The 14,458-nt window shown below is 40.4% G+C and overlaps 1 protein-coding gene across 2 annotated transcripts in view; it reads left to right on the top strand.

Annotated features, from left to right (window-relative positions):
* The first annotated feature begins 13,072 nt into the window (after positions 1-13,072).
* COL20A1 (collagen type XX alpha 1 chain) overlaps positions 13,073-14,458 on the top strand; it is a 117,978-nt gene continuing 116,592 nt past the window's right edge. The window contains exon 1 of one of the 2 annotated variants that reach the window (XM_072633307.1): positions 13,073-13,480. In XM_072633307.1, coding sequence (XP_072489408.1) covers positions 13,395-13,480 — 86 coding nt within the window. In that variant the 5' untranslated portion in view covers positions 13,073-13,394. The remainder of the gene's footprint in view (positions 13,481-14,458) is intronic. The other variant, XM_072633306.1, reaches the window with a different exon arrangement.

The following is a 14,458-nucleotide window of genomic DNA, read 5'->3' as shown; positions in this document are numbered from 1 at the left end:
AGGTAGTTGGGGTTAAGTGACTTGCCCAAGGTCACACAACTAGTGAGTATCAAGTGTCTAAAGTGAGATTTGAACTCAGGTCCTCCTGACCCCTGCACTGGTGCTGTATCCACTGCCACACAGCTGCCCCTCTTCTGAGTTCTAACTTAAATTATCTATTGCTATGGAAAACACGTTGTAGGGAAAACAATCATTATGGGATTTAGATAGTTTCCAGTATTTCTCAAATTTCACAGTGTGTATTTTAAAAGCATTTTTTCGAGATATTTGTCATAGCAGTCAATAACATTTATTAACCGTTTACTATGCACCAGTCTACTGGTGATACATAAAAAGCTCTTGAGTTTACAATCTAATGGGGAAGACAACATGCAAATAACTATAAACAAACAAGCTATGTACTGGATAGATTGGAAATAGTCAGCAGAGGGAAGCCAGTAGAATTAAGGGATTGAGAAAGACTTCCTTTCGAAAGTGAAATTTTAGCTGAGACATCAGGGAAACCAAAAGGCAGAGATGAGGAGGGAGAATATTCTAGGCATGGGAGACAGCCAGTGAAAATGCCTGGAATCTCAAAATGGAGTGTCTTGTTCAAATAATAGCAAAGAGATCAATGTTATTAGATCAAAGACTTTGTGGTGGGTGTAAGGAAGAAATGGGGCACCGACATCCTTAAGGCCACATATGACCCTCTAGTTCCTCAGGTGTGGCCCTTTGATGGAATCCAAATTTCTCAGGACAAACCCCTCTTAAAAGATTTGTTTTGTACTCAATCAAAAGGCTGCACCCAAGGACCTAGAAGGCTACATGTAATCTTGAGGCCCCAGGCTCCCCACCCCTGGTATAAGGTGTGAGAATACTTGGAAAGGTAGGGTTTTAAAGGGGATATATACTAGAGACATTACCAAAAAACATCAACAGGCCTTGGCAACAGAGTGTATGGAGGGTGAGAGAGTGAAGGACTGAAGATGACAGCTAGTTTGCTAGCTTCAGTGACAGGATTTTGGTGCCCTTGACAGTCACAGGGAATTTTGGAGGGTTTAGGAGGAGAGATAACAAATTGAGTTTTAAGACATGAATTAATGATATTGACAGGACATCCAGTTCAAGTCTCTTAACAGGCATTTGGAGATGTGAAACTGAAGATTAACCGAAAGATTAGAGCTAGATAAGTAGATCTGGGCATCATCAGCATAGAGGTGATCATTGAATCTATGGGAACTGATTTATTTTCACCAAGTGAAACAGTGTGGAGGAAGAAGAGGCCCAGGACAGACCCTTGTGGGACCATCAGTGTGTGTGACCTGGATCAAGCTCCAGCAGAGCATTGAAGAGGGCTCAGGTAGGCAGGAGAACACACACAAACACGGGAAAGGTATGTCAAAGGCTGCATAGAGCTCAAAAACGATGAGGACTGAGAAAAAAGGCCCTTACATTTGGCAACTAAAAGATGTTGATTAACTTTGGAGACAGCAGTTTGATTCGAATGATGAGTTTGGACACCAAACTGGCTAGAGTTGAGAGAGGAGAGGAATTCTTGCCTGCCCTGACAGAATCAGTTACTTCTGTACATTTCCAGGTGATTTTACGTATAAGTTAGGACAGGTAGTGTAAGTTCCTTCATACATATAAGAACACTGAGCCAGAAATATTTAATCACTCACCTTGGGTTCCATCACTTGTAAATAAAAGGGATTAAGAACTCTTACCAGTGTTTTATCTGCTATACAAATACAAACAACCAATAAAAATGTTTTTGTGCATTCTGTTCCATTAGAATAGAAAATGACCTCTGTAGGAAATGTTTCCATCCCATTTAATACCTCTGTAGATGAAGTACTGAAGCCCTAGTCTTAATAATTCATTGTGGTGTAAAGGGGACTGTAGTAGGGTCATAAAAACTGTGCCAATGGAGCATAAGCTCTTGGCAGGTGCTATCAAACTAGAAAGACTACAAATAGGGGCCTAACTCTGTTTCCTGAGGAGCAATCTACCTAAGTTTGGAGAGGCTTATTACTAGGATAAGCTACAGGAAAAATGACTTTTTAAATTTGTTTTTAGCCATAGCACCTCTCAGACTGCTCACCTGTAGAGGGACTGTTATCTAGTTTGCATTGATGTAGAGAGTGTCAACACACAAAATCACAAGTAGTTGGAAATATATGTGGAATCTCAGTCTCAGAGAGGTTATGATTGGCTACTTAGAGATCTGACTTAAAAAAAATGTATTATGTTGTGAGGCAGGTGAAAGATGAAATGACTTAGGAAACAAAAGTTTGAGCTTCTGAGTATATTGATTTATTAAACAAGGCAGTTGGCGCTGAATTGTGAATACAAGAGAAGACGGATTTTTATGTATTAAAAACATAAGAATTTAATTTCTAATTGGAGGAAATATTAAGAACTTTCCAAGTTGGGAGGGGGAGACTGAACAGGTGCATTTACTTGAAATCAGGAAAAGAAGTGGCCCACTCAGAGCTAAATGTCTGTTAAATCAAAGGAATGTGAAAAAAAATCGACTAGTATGAAGCCAGTTTTCAGTTAAGACATAGATTTCTTGAGATGTATGATTTTAATTGCATCAGTCTTCAAATCTGATTGGGTTTTTGATCAGCATTACGTAGAGGTGGTCCCACATCTCAGTCACACAGGGCTAGGTTCAAACAATGCAGTAAAGTTTTCTCCCAATTTCCACAACGGAGTAAGGTTTTCTCACAAGACAGAAAATGGACTATACCTATAATAGAATAGAGAGAACTGAGCTAGCTCCAGAAATGACTCACAAGATGGGAGTCAGGGTGGTTCACTCAATTTCCACTTGCTATTCTGCTTCCCTCAGATAAACCCTTAGATTTTTAGGGTTCCTATTTAAGGGAATCTAATGGTAGCTCACTCCTTTAGTTTCAACAAACACTTGTATGTTTATTAACTTGCAGAGTGTTAGTAGGAAGTGAGGGAGATACCGAGATAAAGTGAGACATGTTTCCTGTCCTCATGGAGCTCAATATCTAGTTAAGGGACATACTACATGCATAACTAAAATACAAGCTATATAATGCACACGTAAGCCAAATGTTCTGATTTCAGGCGAAGAAGGATCTTGCCAAAAGAACCAGGAAAACTTCATGAAAAATGGCATTTGAGCTGGGCCTTAAAAGAATGTGAAGAATTTCAATAAGCAGAGAATGAGAGAGGGAGGTGTTCCAGATATAGAGAACAACAAAGGGAAATAAAAATATGATAGTGGCTAAGCATAGATGTACAGAGCATAGATGGAGGGGGATGAAGTTAGTCCTGTTTTGATGAAGTTTTTGCAATGGAGGGCCATAGATAGTATGTGAGGTAACTTGGAAAGTTAAGGTGGTACCCAGTGGTTAACCTTGAATGCCAAGCAAAGAGGTTTGAACTTTATTTGAAAGACAATAGAGAGCTATTTTTCCCATATGGATTATTTGGCTGACTTTTTAAATTAATTATAGATCTTGGCACCCTGTAATGCTGTAGGTATTGGAATTAGAAGAGTGTCATTTTATAAGCAGGAACATTTTTTAAAGAGTCTCACCACATATGAGGAAACTTGGGATTTCCACTTGGGATCTGTGCAGGAGATCCTCCATGGTAGATAGTGGCAAACATCTTTGGCTCACATTTGGCTCCTTGTTCTATGTGCCTTGCCTAATAATAATCGGAGGATCATGGGTCAGGTGATTTGTTATGTATGGTTTCTTTTATCAAAGAATCTCGATACATAAATGAAAGTCTTGTTGCTTTTTGAGCCTTTAAGGTCTGTACCATATCAATTATGGGGGGTTTTTTTGTTTGTAATTTAGCAAACAGCAGAATCATGTATTCTCTGCACCTTTCTGTAGTTACTTAAGGTAATCCTAATAATCCATATGGGAAAAAATTAATGAATGAAACATGCTTATTGTTCATACTTTTGAGTTAATACATATATCCAGGATAGGCACTGTTGATGGACATTACACTGGGCCTAGAATTGGAGAAAAAAAGTGGGCTCGATTACTTTTGGAAAATTCTGTAGTGTTTTTAATGATCTCTAGCTATTCTAACACAAATTCAACTTCTTAACACCAATATTCTCCCAGTGATGCTATATAATTGTGAACCTTGAAATTTCAGTCTCTGAGGAATTAATGTGTCAGGAGACGTAAGGAAACAGCAGAAAGGTGCATGGTGGGCTTAAAAATAGGCTATAATATATTTCCATTGATGACCTACACACAAGAAAGGACATAAATCAGGAAATGTATGACCAGAAAAGGAATTGGGCCAGTCACATGGCACTCAAGAATGAGATAACAGATGGACAATCTGAAATCCTGCATTGGTACCTACGAAATGTAAAAGGGCTTAGAGAAGGCTTCCAGGATGTCGCTCAATTCTGTGAATGATGGAACATGGACAAGAATTGTACTGAGTAAGAAGATATGAATGGGCTTCAGTCTGTATTGGTAGATGAAATATTCTAACCAATGCAATCAGAATCTTTAAATGAGGTTACTGAAGAGAAGGGAATAAGCATATATTAAGTGCCTCCTATGTACCAGATGCTCTATTAAGTACTTTACAAATATCTCATTTGATCCTCACAACCATGCGAGATAGCTACTATTACTCCCATTTTGCACTGAGGAAACTGAGACAGAAAGAGGTTAAATGACTCTCCCATGGTCACATAAACTAGTGAGTATCTGAGATACTAGATACTAGAAACTCATTCCTTCTTGACTTCATGCCCTAACTCTAACCCTAAATGTGCTCTAGACGTTGTGCCGTCCAGCTCTCTGCCTCTATGGTTGAGAATGCTGTGATCAGAACTTTGCAGAAGAATATTCATTCGGCAGCTTTGTGAAGAATAAATTGAAGTGGGGAAAGACTGAGGTGGAAAGACCTCTTAGGAAGCTAATGTTATTGTGCAGGTAGGTAATAATGAAGGCCTATTCTAGTTAGAGTAGAGAAGTAGGAGCCGAATTTGAGAGCATTTTGGAAGTAGAATTGACAAGACTTGACAACTGATTGTAGGTGGTAACAGAGGAAAGAGTAAAAGTGAATAGTGAAGATTTTATCATAGCTAATTGGGTTAATGGTGATGTCACTACATAGAAATAGGGACATCAGAAGAGAAGAGCAGGAGAGGAGCAGAGATAGTTGGTTTTAAACCCAAGTTTGAAATACCAGTGGGACATTAAGTGAGAAAGTCTTACAGTTTGAGATGTGAGTCTAAAGGTCAGAACTGGAGATACAAATTTCAATGTCATTCATCTGGACAAAAATAGTTCTTGAAAGTGCTCATTAGCAACAAGGAAATGATTGAAAAAATAGAGAAAGACTGGGAATATCATTATTTTAGTGTTGGGCAAAAGGAGAATGGACAGTAGAAGAAAAAAACTGTTAAAAGAGAGAAGGCAACCAATACAGTGGGATGTCATGGAAGTATTTAGATTCTGGGTTTTAGAATTAAAAGAAGGTATCTTAAAGTTAATTGAGTTGAACCCTTTCAACTTACAGATAAAGAAACTAAGGGCCATAGAGGTAAGTAACTTGCCTGAGACTGCATAGTAGTAGAACTAGGATTTAAATTCAGGTCCTTTTACTGCAAATACCATTCTTTCTGGGAGAAGAATGTATCCAAAAGGAGGACCTAGTCATCAGTGTCTAAAGTAAAAGGCCCATCACAATTTATAGGAAATTATAAAAGACATACACAATTTCAATTACATGAAAAAAAATTGTACAAAGAAAAGCAGCTCACCCTGAGTACCAAGAAAATGCATGTTGGGGAAAATCTTTTTTATTAAGCATTAAGAAAAGATTTACCATCTCTGATAAAAGTTTGACATCGCAAATCTAAAAGAAGTTGATACAAATTTATAATGTTAAGATCCTTCCTCCAATAGGTAGTTTCCTTTCAGTCAAAGGGTATGGAGTGTTCTCCACACAAAGTATCAACAACTACTTGAAAAGGCATTAAAAATTATTAACAGAGAAAATGCACATTAAAGCATCTTATAGGTGCACCACTTATACATCTGTAAAAGATGAAAAAAATGTTAATACTGGTGGGGATGTGGGAAAATAAGCATTGCTAATTCATGACCAGTGGAGCTGTGAATTGATTTGTTTTGTAAATGAATTTTGGAAACAACATAGAACAATACAGGTTATGAAAGCGTTTAATACACTTTGACCCAGTAATTTCATATTTAGTTTTAACCCTAAAGAGATTAGTGAAAAGGAGAAAGGACCTATCTGTAAAAAAAATTTGCATCATAATAGGGAAAAAAGGGAAACTGTTTAGTGATTAGGGATGAGAAGGTAAATTGTGATATATGAGTGTGACATTGGCTTTGTAAAGAGTGCTAAATATAAAGGAAAAAATAAGAGGGAAAGTAAAGTGATGCAAAGGGGGAAAAGCAGGAGCAAACCAACGTATACACAGGCTACAACTATGTAAATGACATCAAACCGTAGCAGAATTTATGGCAAAATCCAAGGAAATATGTCTGCATTGTTTAAGTTAACGCACAAGATCTTCATTTCTTTTAACATCTGACTGCAGTAGTATGTCTGTACAATCATTTGAGGCCATTTTATTTTTGATTCTCCTCTACGCTAGTAATTGTCATTGTTATAGTCCTGTTTACATTGCGTTTCTTTGATTCTTATTTCTGTGTCTGAACCCTTGTGTCAGTGGAAGTTAAAAAAAATTAAAATGAAAAAAATTCAGGTACAGAAATTCTATTCAGGCCGATAAAATTGGGAAAAGTTTTCAGACCTGATGATAACTAGGTCCTGGTGACTTTGGTTTCAGTAGAACTGGTGTGATAATGTATCAGTCTGTCAATATTTATAAAGTGTCTGTTATGTTCCAGGCACTGAGAGATTTAAATAAGAAAAAGAAAGATAGTCTCTGCCCTTTAGAATTTTCCAGTCTAAAGGGAGAAGACACATAAAAGGAAACTGCAGAGAATAGAGGTGGGGTAGAGTTTGGGAAAGGGAAGGGAAGGAAAGGCACTAGTATACTCTTTAGCAAGGTCCGAAGAACTGAGGGTACTATTGAGGTATGGGGTACCACACCTGATGTGATTTTCTAGAACGATGAGGTTACTGGAGACATGATAGAAAGGTCAAGGGAGGTACAGCCAGGTGGAAAATGAAGAGGCTTCAGGCCTAGATTACTTTTTTCCCAAGAACTTTAGTTATAAAAGGGAAAGAGAGGTGGGAAGTGATAGTTTGAAGAAGCTAATAGATGGTGGAGTTTGGAAGTTGTTTGGTTTGCTTTCCTAGGTCTTGGAAGATCTGTGTATGTTTGAAAGCAGATGGGAAGGAGCCAGTAAAAAGGAAGAGAAGAGATGACTAGTGGAGCAACATCCTAAATGGGGTCAAGGACCCAAGTATAGGTACTAGCCTCATTGAGGAGTAAGAATATCTCATCCTCTGAGATATGGAGGAGAAAGACAAATATGTTGATAAGTTTTGAGGTATTAAAGAAAGGGGTTGGATGCATATGCCATTAGATTTTTTAAAAATATTATTTTTGCAAACTTTACAAATCTAATTAAAGAACATTTTAATATATAAAGAATAAAAATGTATTTGAAACTATAAATCCTTATTTACAGTGTGTTTTTAAATGTCCATGAAATTTAACATGACAGCAATGAAACCACCTTGCTTCTCTATCTCACTTTCTGAACTTCCTTCTGCTCTTCTCTGTGTATTTTTAAATGTTTTATTGATATTCTTCTCTCTCTTTTTTTTTACATCAGTCACTATTTACCATCTTCTTGTCCACCCCCAAAAAGAAGCCCTCTTTTGGAACAAATAATATAAGTACGAGGTGAAACCAAATTCACCTGCTGATTGGCTGAAAGTATGTGTCTCATTCTACATATGTGGTCCATCATCTTTCTCTGTCCAGAGGTAGGAAGCATGCTTCATTATCAGTATGAAGTCAAGATTAGAGTTAATTCTTTCAAAGTTGTTTTTCTTTACAAAATTGCAGGCATTGTATAAACTGGTCCAGTGTCAACTTCATTGTACTTCAATTTATACAAGTCCTCCCAGTTTTCTCTGAATCTGCCTACTTCATAATTTCTTACAATATAGTAATATTCATTTACTATATACCATGATTCATTGAGCCCTTCCCCTGTTAATGGACATCTATTTTTTTTCCCCAGGGCTTTGTTTTTTGGTGTGTGTGTGTGTGTGTGTGTGTGTGTGTGTGTTGCTCTCATAAAATGCTGTTAGTAGTAATATCTTTGGGGCAAAAAGTACAGTTTAATAATTTTGGAGATATAGTTCCAAACTGATTTCCATAATTGGACTAGTTCACGGCTCTTCCAACAGCCTCTCCAGCAAGTGCCATTTTCCTGTTTAGTCAGTAGTTTTCAATCTGATGGGAATGAAGTAGAATCTCAGTGCTGATTTAATTTGTGTTTCTTTTGTTAGTGTTTTGGAATTTTTTTTTACATGGTTGTTGATTGCTTGCATTTTTCCTCTTTTAGAACTGCCTGGAAAATGACTGCTATTCTTATATATTTATATCAGTTCCCTGTTTATCTTGGATATCAGATCTTTATCAGAGATATTTGTTGTAGATTTTCCCCAGCTGTTCCTCTTTTCACTTTAATTGCATCGATTTTGTGTGTGCAGAAGTGTTTCAATTTTTGTAATAAAAATTATCCATTTTATTTTTCCTAATCTTTAGCTTCCATTTGGTGTTGTCTGGTGAAATATGTGGAGATGAGGGTGCAATTGGGAACTTGAACTGAAAAGATTTGAAATATTTGATTTGAGAAATGAGGTAAAGATCTTCAAATGCAAAAATTCACTACCCCTCTCTCATTTACCTGTTTGTAAATTAAGGTTTTTGCATATATATTGTTTTCTTAAAGAGGAAGCTGGGGGATGTTGAGTGTGGTATCTTACTGGGAGACAATCCTTTCTCTCCAGGAGCGTTTGAGTTACATGCAACCCAGAAAAGCATTTGCTTCAAACTCGGGGAATGGGGTACTTGAGAAGGAAACAGGGCCAAAGTAAAATTGAAGCTCGAAGACGGGGATAATCATGATCATAATTGAAATTCACATGTAAATGACATCTCTTAGTTTAATGCACTTTCCTCACTGCACCCGTATGGCTACATAGTTCAAACACTACTGTCCCCTTTATACAGATAAAGAAAAGAGATTTTATAGGGGTTCAAATAGCTAGTAAGTATCATAGCCAGGACTGCAACTCCCATTCTCTGACTTCAAATCCAGCACTCATTTCATTATACCATCCTGGCATATAAATTCAGGCACCTAGTTGCAAATGGCACTTTGGCCAAACTGAAGGAGAAGATATTTGGACTTCCAAACCATAGAGCTAGGCTGCCCAGATTATAGGAAGCAAATTTAGTAGACAGGGAAACCCCAGTTCAGGTTTCCATCTAGTTTATCCTACAAGCACCCTGATGTATCCCGGAAGCATATAAACCACAATTGGGATTTATACTGAGCTAAGGGCAGATGTGGTTTCTAAACTGAGTATGAGTCCTCTAAACTTCGTCACATACTAAACCTCCCACCCCCACCCCCACCCCCGGGGAAGCACCAAACCTGGGATCCTTCTGTAGCCATAAAGCATTGTGTGTTCATTTCCTGGAATTAAAATGGCATGACTGAGTTGATCTGAAATGAAATGTTCTGGCAGAGATTAGCCACTAAATAATTAGAAATTAGTGAAATAACACAATTGGTTCTGATGAGGTTTAGGGGTGATCAGGAACCCCAAAATACTGACGGTCCTGGTCGTGCTCGAATGAATTCGACTCAAGCCTTCTTAAAGCCAAAGAAAACAAAGTTTATTAAGGATTCGCCTAATTGGGTTGCCTCTTAAGGAGCCTAAGCTTTTGTAACGCTTGTATTCACAAGCGGGCCAGACACAATCCCAGCTAGACAGAGTCTGAGCTGGATTGAATCTGAGCGCCTTCATGGAGGCAAGATGGAACTTAAATACAGAAAAGAGTATAGAAAGGATCTGGGGGGGTGGTCTGGTAGTCCAGGGTGATGGGAGGAGGGGTTTAGGAAGGGTCTTGAGGAGAGTCAACAAATATCAGACTTGGGGGCGCCTAGGTGGGAAGCAGGTAGGGCAATCAAGGGATAACAGACAATGATCACAGATCTGTGTATGAAAGGCCAGATTCTGTGAGGAGATACAGGAAGAGCCCAGAGTCTGGGGGGGGTGGTCTGGTAGTCCAGGGTGATGGGAGGAGGGGTTTAGGAAGGGTCTTGAGGAGAATCAACAAATATCAGACTTGGGGACGCCTAGGTGGGAAGCAGGTAGGGCAATCAAGGGATAACAGACAATGATCACAGATCTGAGTATGAAAGGCCAGATTCTGTGAGGAGATACAGGAAGAGATCAATTTGAGTATGAAAGGTCAGAGTCTGTGAGGAAATTCCAGGGGAGCTCAAGCAAGTTCCTAGAGTCTGAACCTCATCAGTTCCTGTTGATTGTCCAGAGCCACTGTTAATTAAATCCTCTATTTTGGGTTCAGATAAATTCATTTAGGTCAGTGCTGTTCTAAGGTTGCAATTATTCATTGGTTTCTGGTGCTGGGGTTGAGGCTCTCTCTCCCTCTCTGTGATCAGGTTCAGTTTTGTTGTTCTCCAGTCACTATTTATTTAGGGCCTACTATGTGCTTAGCTTTGCACTGGATACTATGAAAGAGACAATACAGTAGGAAGATACTCATAGTCCTTGGCCTTAAGTAGCTTATTATGGTCCAACTGGGAAAACAAGACTTGCTTGAAGCAGTGAATAAAAGGATAGACTAAGTGAAGGCTGAGGGCTGGAAGGCTGAGTCAGGAAAGCCAGGGTTCAAATCTCATCTCTGCCATTCCTTGGCTATGCCAGGATAAGCAAGTCTTTAGATCTTTCAGGGCCCCAGGTAAACCTCTAAGACTCTTTAAGTTGCTGATTTGCAGGTATATATGTAAAGGAATCTCAGGATCATAGATATAGCATTGGAAGGAATTTTAGCAGTCCTCTATTTTAACTCTCATTTCACACATAAGGAAACTGAGGCCAAGAAAGCTTAAGTAGTTTCTTAAGGACAACCAAGTAGTGCCAGAGGCAATATTCAAATCCAAGTCCTCTAGGCTCAGAAGGGTGCCTCTATATCTAGTACTTCTCTGCTACTACACCACACTACAGGGAGCTAATTCCAATTTGCATCAATAAATCAATATTAATGTTAATATTAATATTAAGTGCCTACTTTGTGTCAGGTACTATGCTAGATTTTAGAGATACAAAGACAAAAAATGAAATAGTCCCTACCCTTAAGAAGTTAGTGGGATAAACAAAATGAGCATGGTGTGTGTGTGTGTGTGTGTGTGTGTGTGTGTGTAAGTGAGAGAGAGAGAGACAGAGAGAGAGAAGGAGGGGGAGGGAGAAAACTTGTGCATGTATGTAGATAGTGAGCAGATTCACCAGACTGCTTGCCCTGCTACTTATTGCCTGTACCTCTGTGACCTTAACCTCTGTGGACTTGTTTTTTTGTGAAAAGTGGATTAGAGAATGGGAAACAAGTTTTGGATTTATGATTTCTAAGGTACCCTCCATCTCTATGTTTGTGATCCTATCATAAAGCAGGCAAGTCGGATAGGGCCAAATTATATACTGTCTCACAAGCTAAGCAGAAAAAAATGTATACTTGCTACCTTCAAAAGAGGTGGTATGGTGTAGGAAAATAACATTAGAAATCAGGATGGAGAGCCAATTTTAAATTGACTAACTCACGAGGGCAAGTTAATTCCTCACCATGGGCCCAGTTTTCTCTTCTAAAAAATGTTTGGGTTGGGCCAAACAAAGCATTGTATGATTTTATGCCCCTTCCCCCTCACTTCATGACAGAAAAAAAGGCACTTTCTTGAGCCAGTTTTCCCTTCCAAAAGTTCACGAACCTGGCTCTTTCTCTGACCAATTAGTAACTAATTACAGACTTTCTAAACAATGGCTTTGGCCAATGTAATTTGTTCCTACTCAGAGTTTTTTTTCCTGGTGCCAGCTTTAACCCCAGGTCATGTTCTTTTAATACCCAACAGTGAATAGGCTCTTGAGATTGTCTTACTGGACTGGGCAAGAGAGACGTGTACTCTAGCATACACACTTGCACACAAGTTAGTAAGAGAACAGCAAATTGTGTATGTGTGTGTGTGCACGTGTGTGCGCGCGTGTGTGTGTTATGTGTTTGAGGCTAAACAATTAAATCTAAACATTTGCTAAGCATTGACAAAGTTGGTCTTTCCTCAAAATAGACCACCCCCAGCAGTGTTCTCCTACCGTCTCCCCCTTTACACTTCCCCCAAATCCTTTAACTACCCTCAGGTGTCAATGAATGAGAATAGCTTTGAGTTAATTCTTTCCCGGAAGGTTGAGCATCTCAATAGGTGTTGTGGTCACTAAATTAAAGAAGCAAATCTGTAATCCTGAGCCTGGAGAGGAGAGGATTTTGAGACATACGATCTACACCTCTCTACAAGTCTACTCTGGTCTGTATATGTACATACATATGGGTGATTGTGGATTAGTCGGACATTAAAGTGAGGAAAGACTCTAGAAACTAAGTAGTGGGAGTCCCTCATTTTATAAATGAGGAAGTTGAGGCCCAGAGAGCGATTTTCCCAAGGTCACAGTAGTAAGTGGCAGAACTGGGACTCGAACCCACTTCGAGGGCTCAGACTGTGAAGTCACAGGACCTAAGTTCAAATCTTGACTTCTATTATTGGTGGGACCATCTGAACTACAATCATTCAGCCCCTGCTTCCGTATCCTTAAAAGATGGTGGTTGGATTAGAGTCTCCTTAGAGTCCCTTCCAAGCTCCTTAAAAACCGCTAAGTTCTCACTCTTGGTGTTCTATCCATTATACCATGGCCTGAATGTTTTGGGGGTGTAAGACTTGGAGCATATAAGGCAGTGTGTGAAACTGCTGTAGAGAAAGCTGTGGGTGAGCTCTAGGGGCGGAGTCCAGGTGGAACTGGGGACCGGGCGGGGCCCCAGCTCCGGAGTTTGCAAATCAGCGGGCGGAGGCCCCGGGACCCCTCCTAAGCCCTGCCCCCGGAGGAAAAACTTGAGCAGCCACTCGTCCGGGCACCTGTCCTTGAAGAGTATCTTTGGCGGAGCTGTATTTTTCTGGTCGGGTCCCGGGCCAGGTGGCTAGTAGCCCCGGACCACCCAGATCCTGGAGAGTCTGGGCGCAGGACGGAGTGGGAGTGAGGCGGGAAGAGGTAAGGGTGCTGTGCTCCTTGAAGGTGACCGCACCGAAGGTGGTATAGAAGAAGACCAGCCCTAGGGTCCAAGTGGAGCCAGGGACATGGAGGGCGGGCCCAGTAGCCTTCGGAAGAAGGCGGCGGAGCGGCAGCACCGGGCGGAGGTGATGCTGGCGGGAGAGCAACTGAGGTAGGTACCACACCGGGACGAAGAGAAAGACACCCAGGCCTGAAGGGCACGGAACTCATTCTTTCCTTACAGATGACCCCGTAGGCTCACAGGACCTGGACCTAGAAGGGACCTTATAAATCCTCTAGTGCAAAGCTTCATTTTTCTAAACCCGATCCCCGTTTTACATACTCGGGAACCGAAGCTGATTGGTGAAATGACTGATTGTGGTCGGTAGCAAAACTACTTAAGTGGTCAAGCTGGATTTCAATCCCTTATCTTCTGATTCCAGCTCCTTTTTTTTCAACAATACATCGTGAAGGGAGAAGTGAAACTGGATGAAAGAAAAACGGCTAATGAATGCGTTGGCAAAGCTCTGGTCTTGAAACCTGGAAACCTACAGGAAAGAAAGGACTCAGCGGCTGGACTGGGTTAGAGACAGGGAGTCTAAGAGAGTTGGATGGGGTGGGGGTGGGGCGAGAGTAGAGGCATGGGTTTGGAACCAGAGCCAAGCGACAGCAATCTTTTTCTCTTACTGTGGTGTTTCTGATAATCTGGGTCCCGTGTGCTTCAAAACTTAGAGTACTGGTTGTCTGGGGCAAAAGGCAAGTGACAGCGTCTCTTTCAGTCTCCATCTCTGTTGCTGTCTCTGTCCCTGTATCTGTACTTCTATCTCTATCACCCTTCCTCCTCTCCTTTCTCCCCTGCTCTCCCTCTCCCCCTCTCTTTCTTCCCTTCCTCTCTCCCCCCTCCGTCGTTCTCTCTCTTACTGTATCTCCCTCTCTTTCCCTCCGCCTCCCTCTTTTTCTCTCCTCCCCCTCCCTTTCTCCCTCTCCCCAGGTCTCTTGCACCCTACCGATCCAGACTCTGTTCCATTTTCCTTCCTCCATTGCAGTGTTGTATGTTGCAACTCCTTTTCCAGACTGTATTCAGACTTCTTTCCTTGTTAGGGATTGCGGAACTTTCTCAGATTGGAGAAATAGACCTGTTGGTAAATGT

Source organism: Notamacropus eugenii, chromosome 1 (genome assembly GCF_028372415.1).
Source record: "Notamacropus eugenii isolate mMacEug1 chromosome 1, mMacEug1.pri_v2, whole genome shotgun sequence".
In the NCBI taxonomy this organism is placed as follows: domain Eukaryota; kingdom Metazoa; phylum Chordata; class Mammalia; order Diprotodontia; family Macropodidae; genus Notamacropus; species Notamacropus eugenii.
Note: the sequence above shows the minus strand (reverse complement) of the source record. Positions and strands in the feature narration are given on the sequence as shown.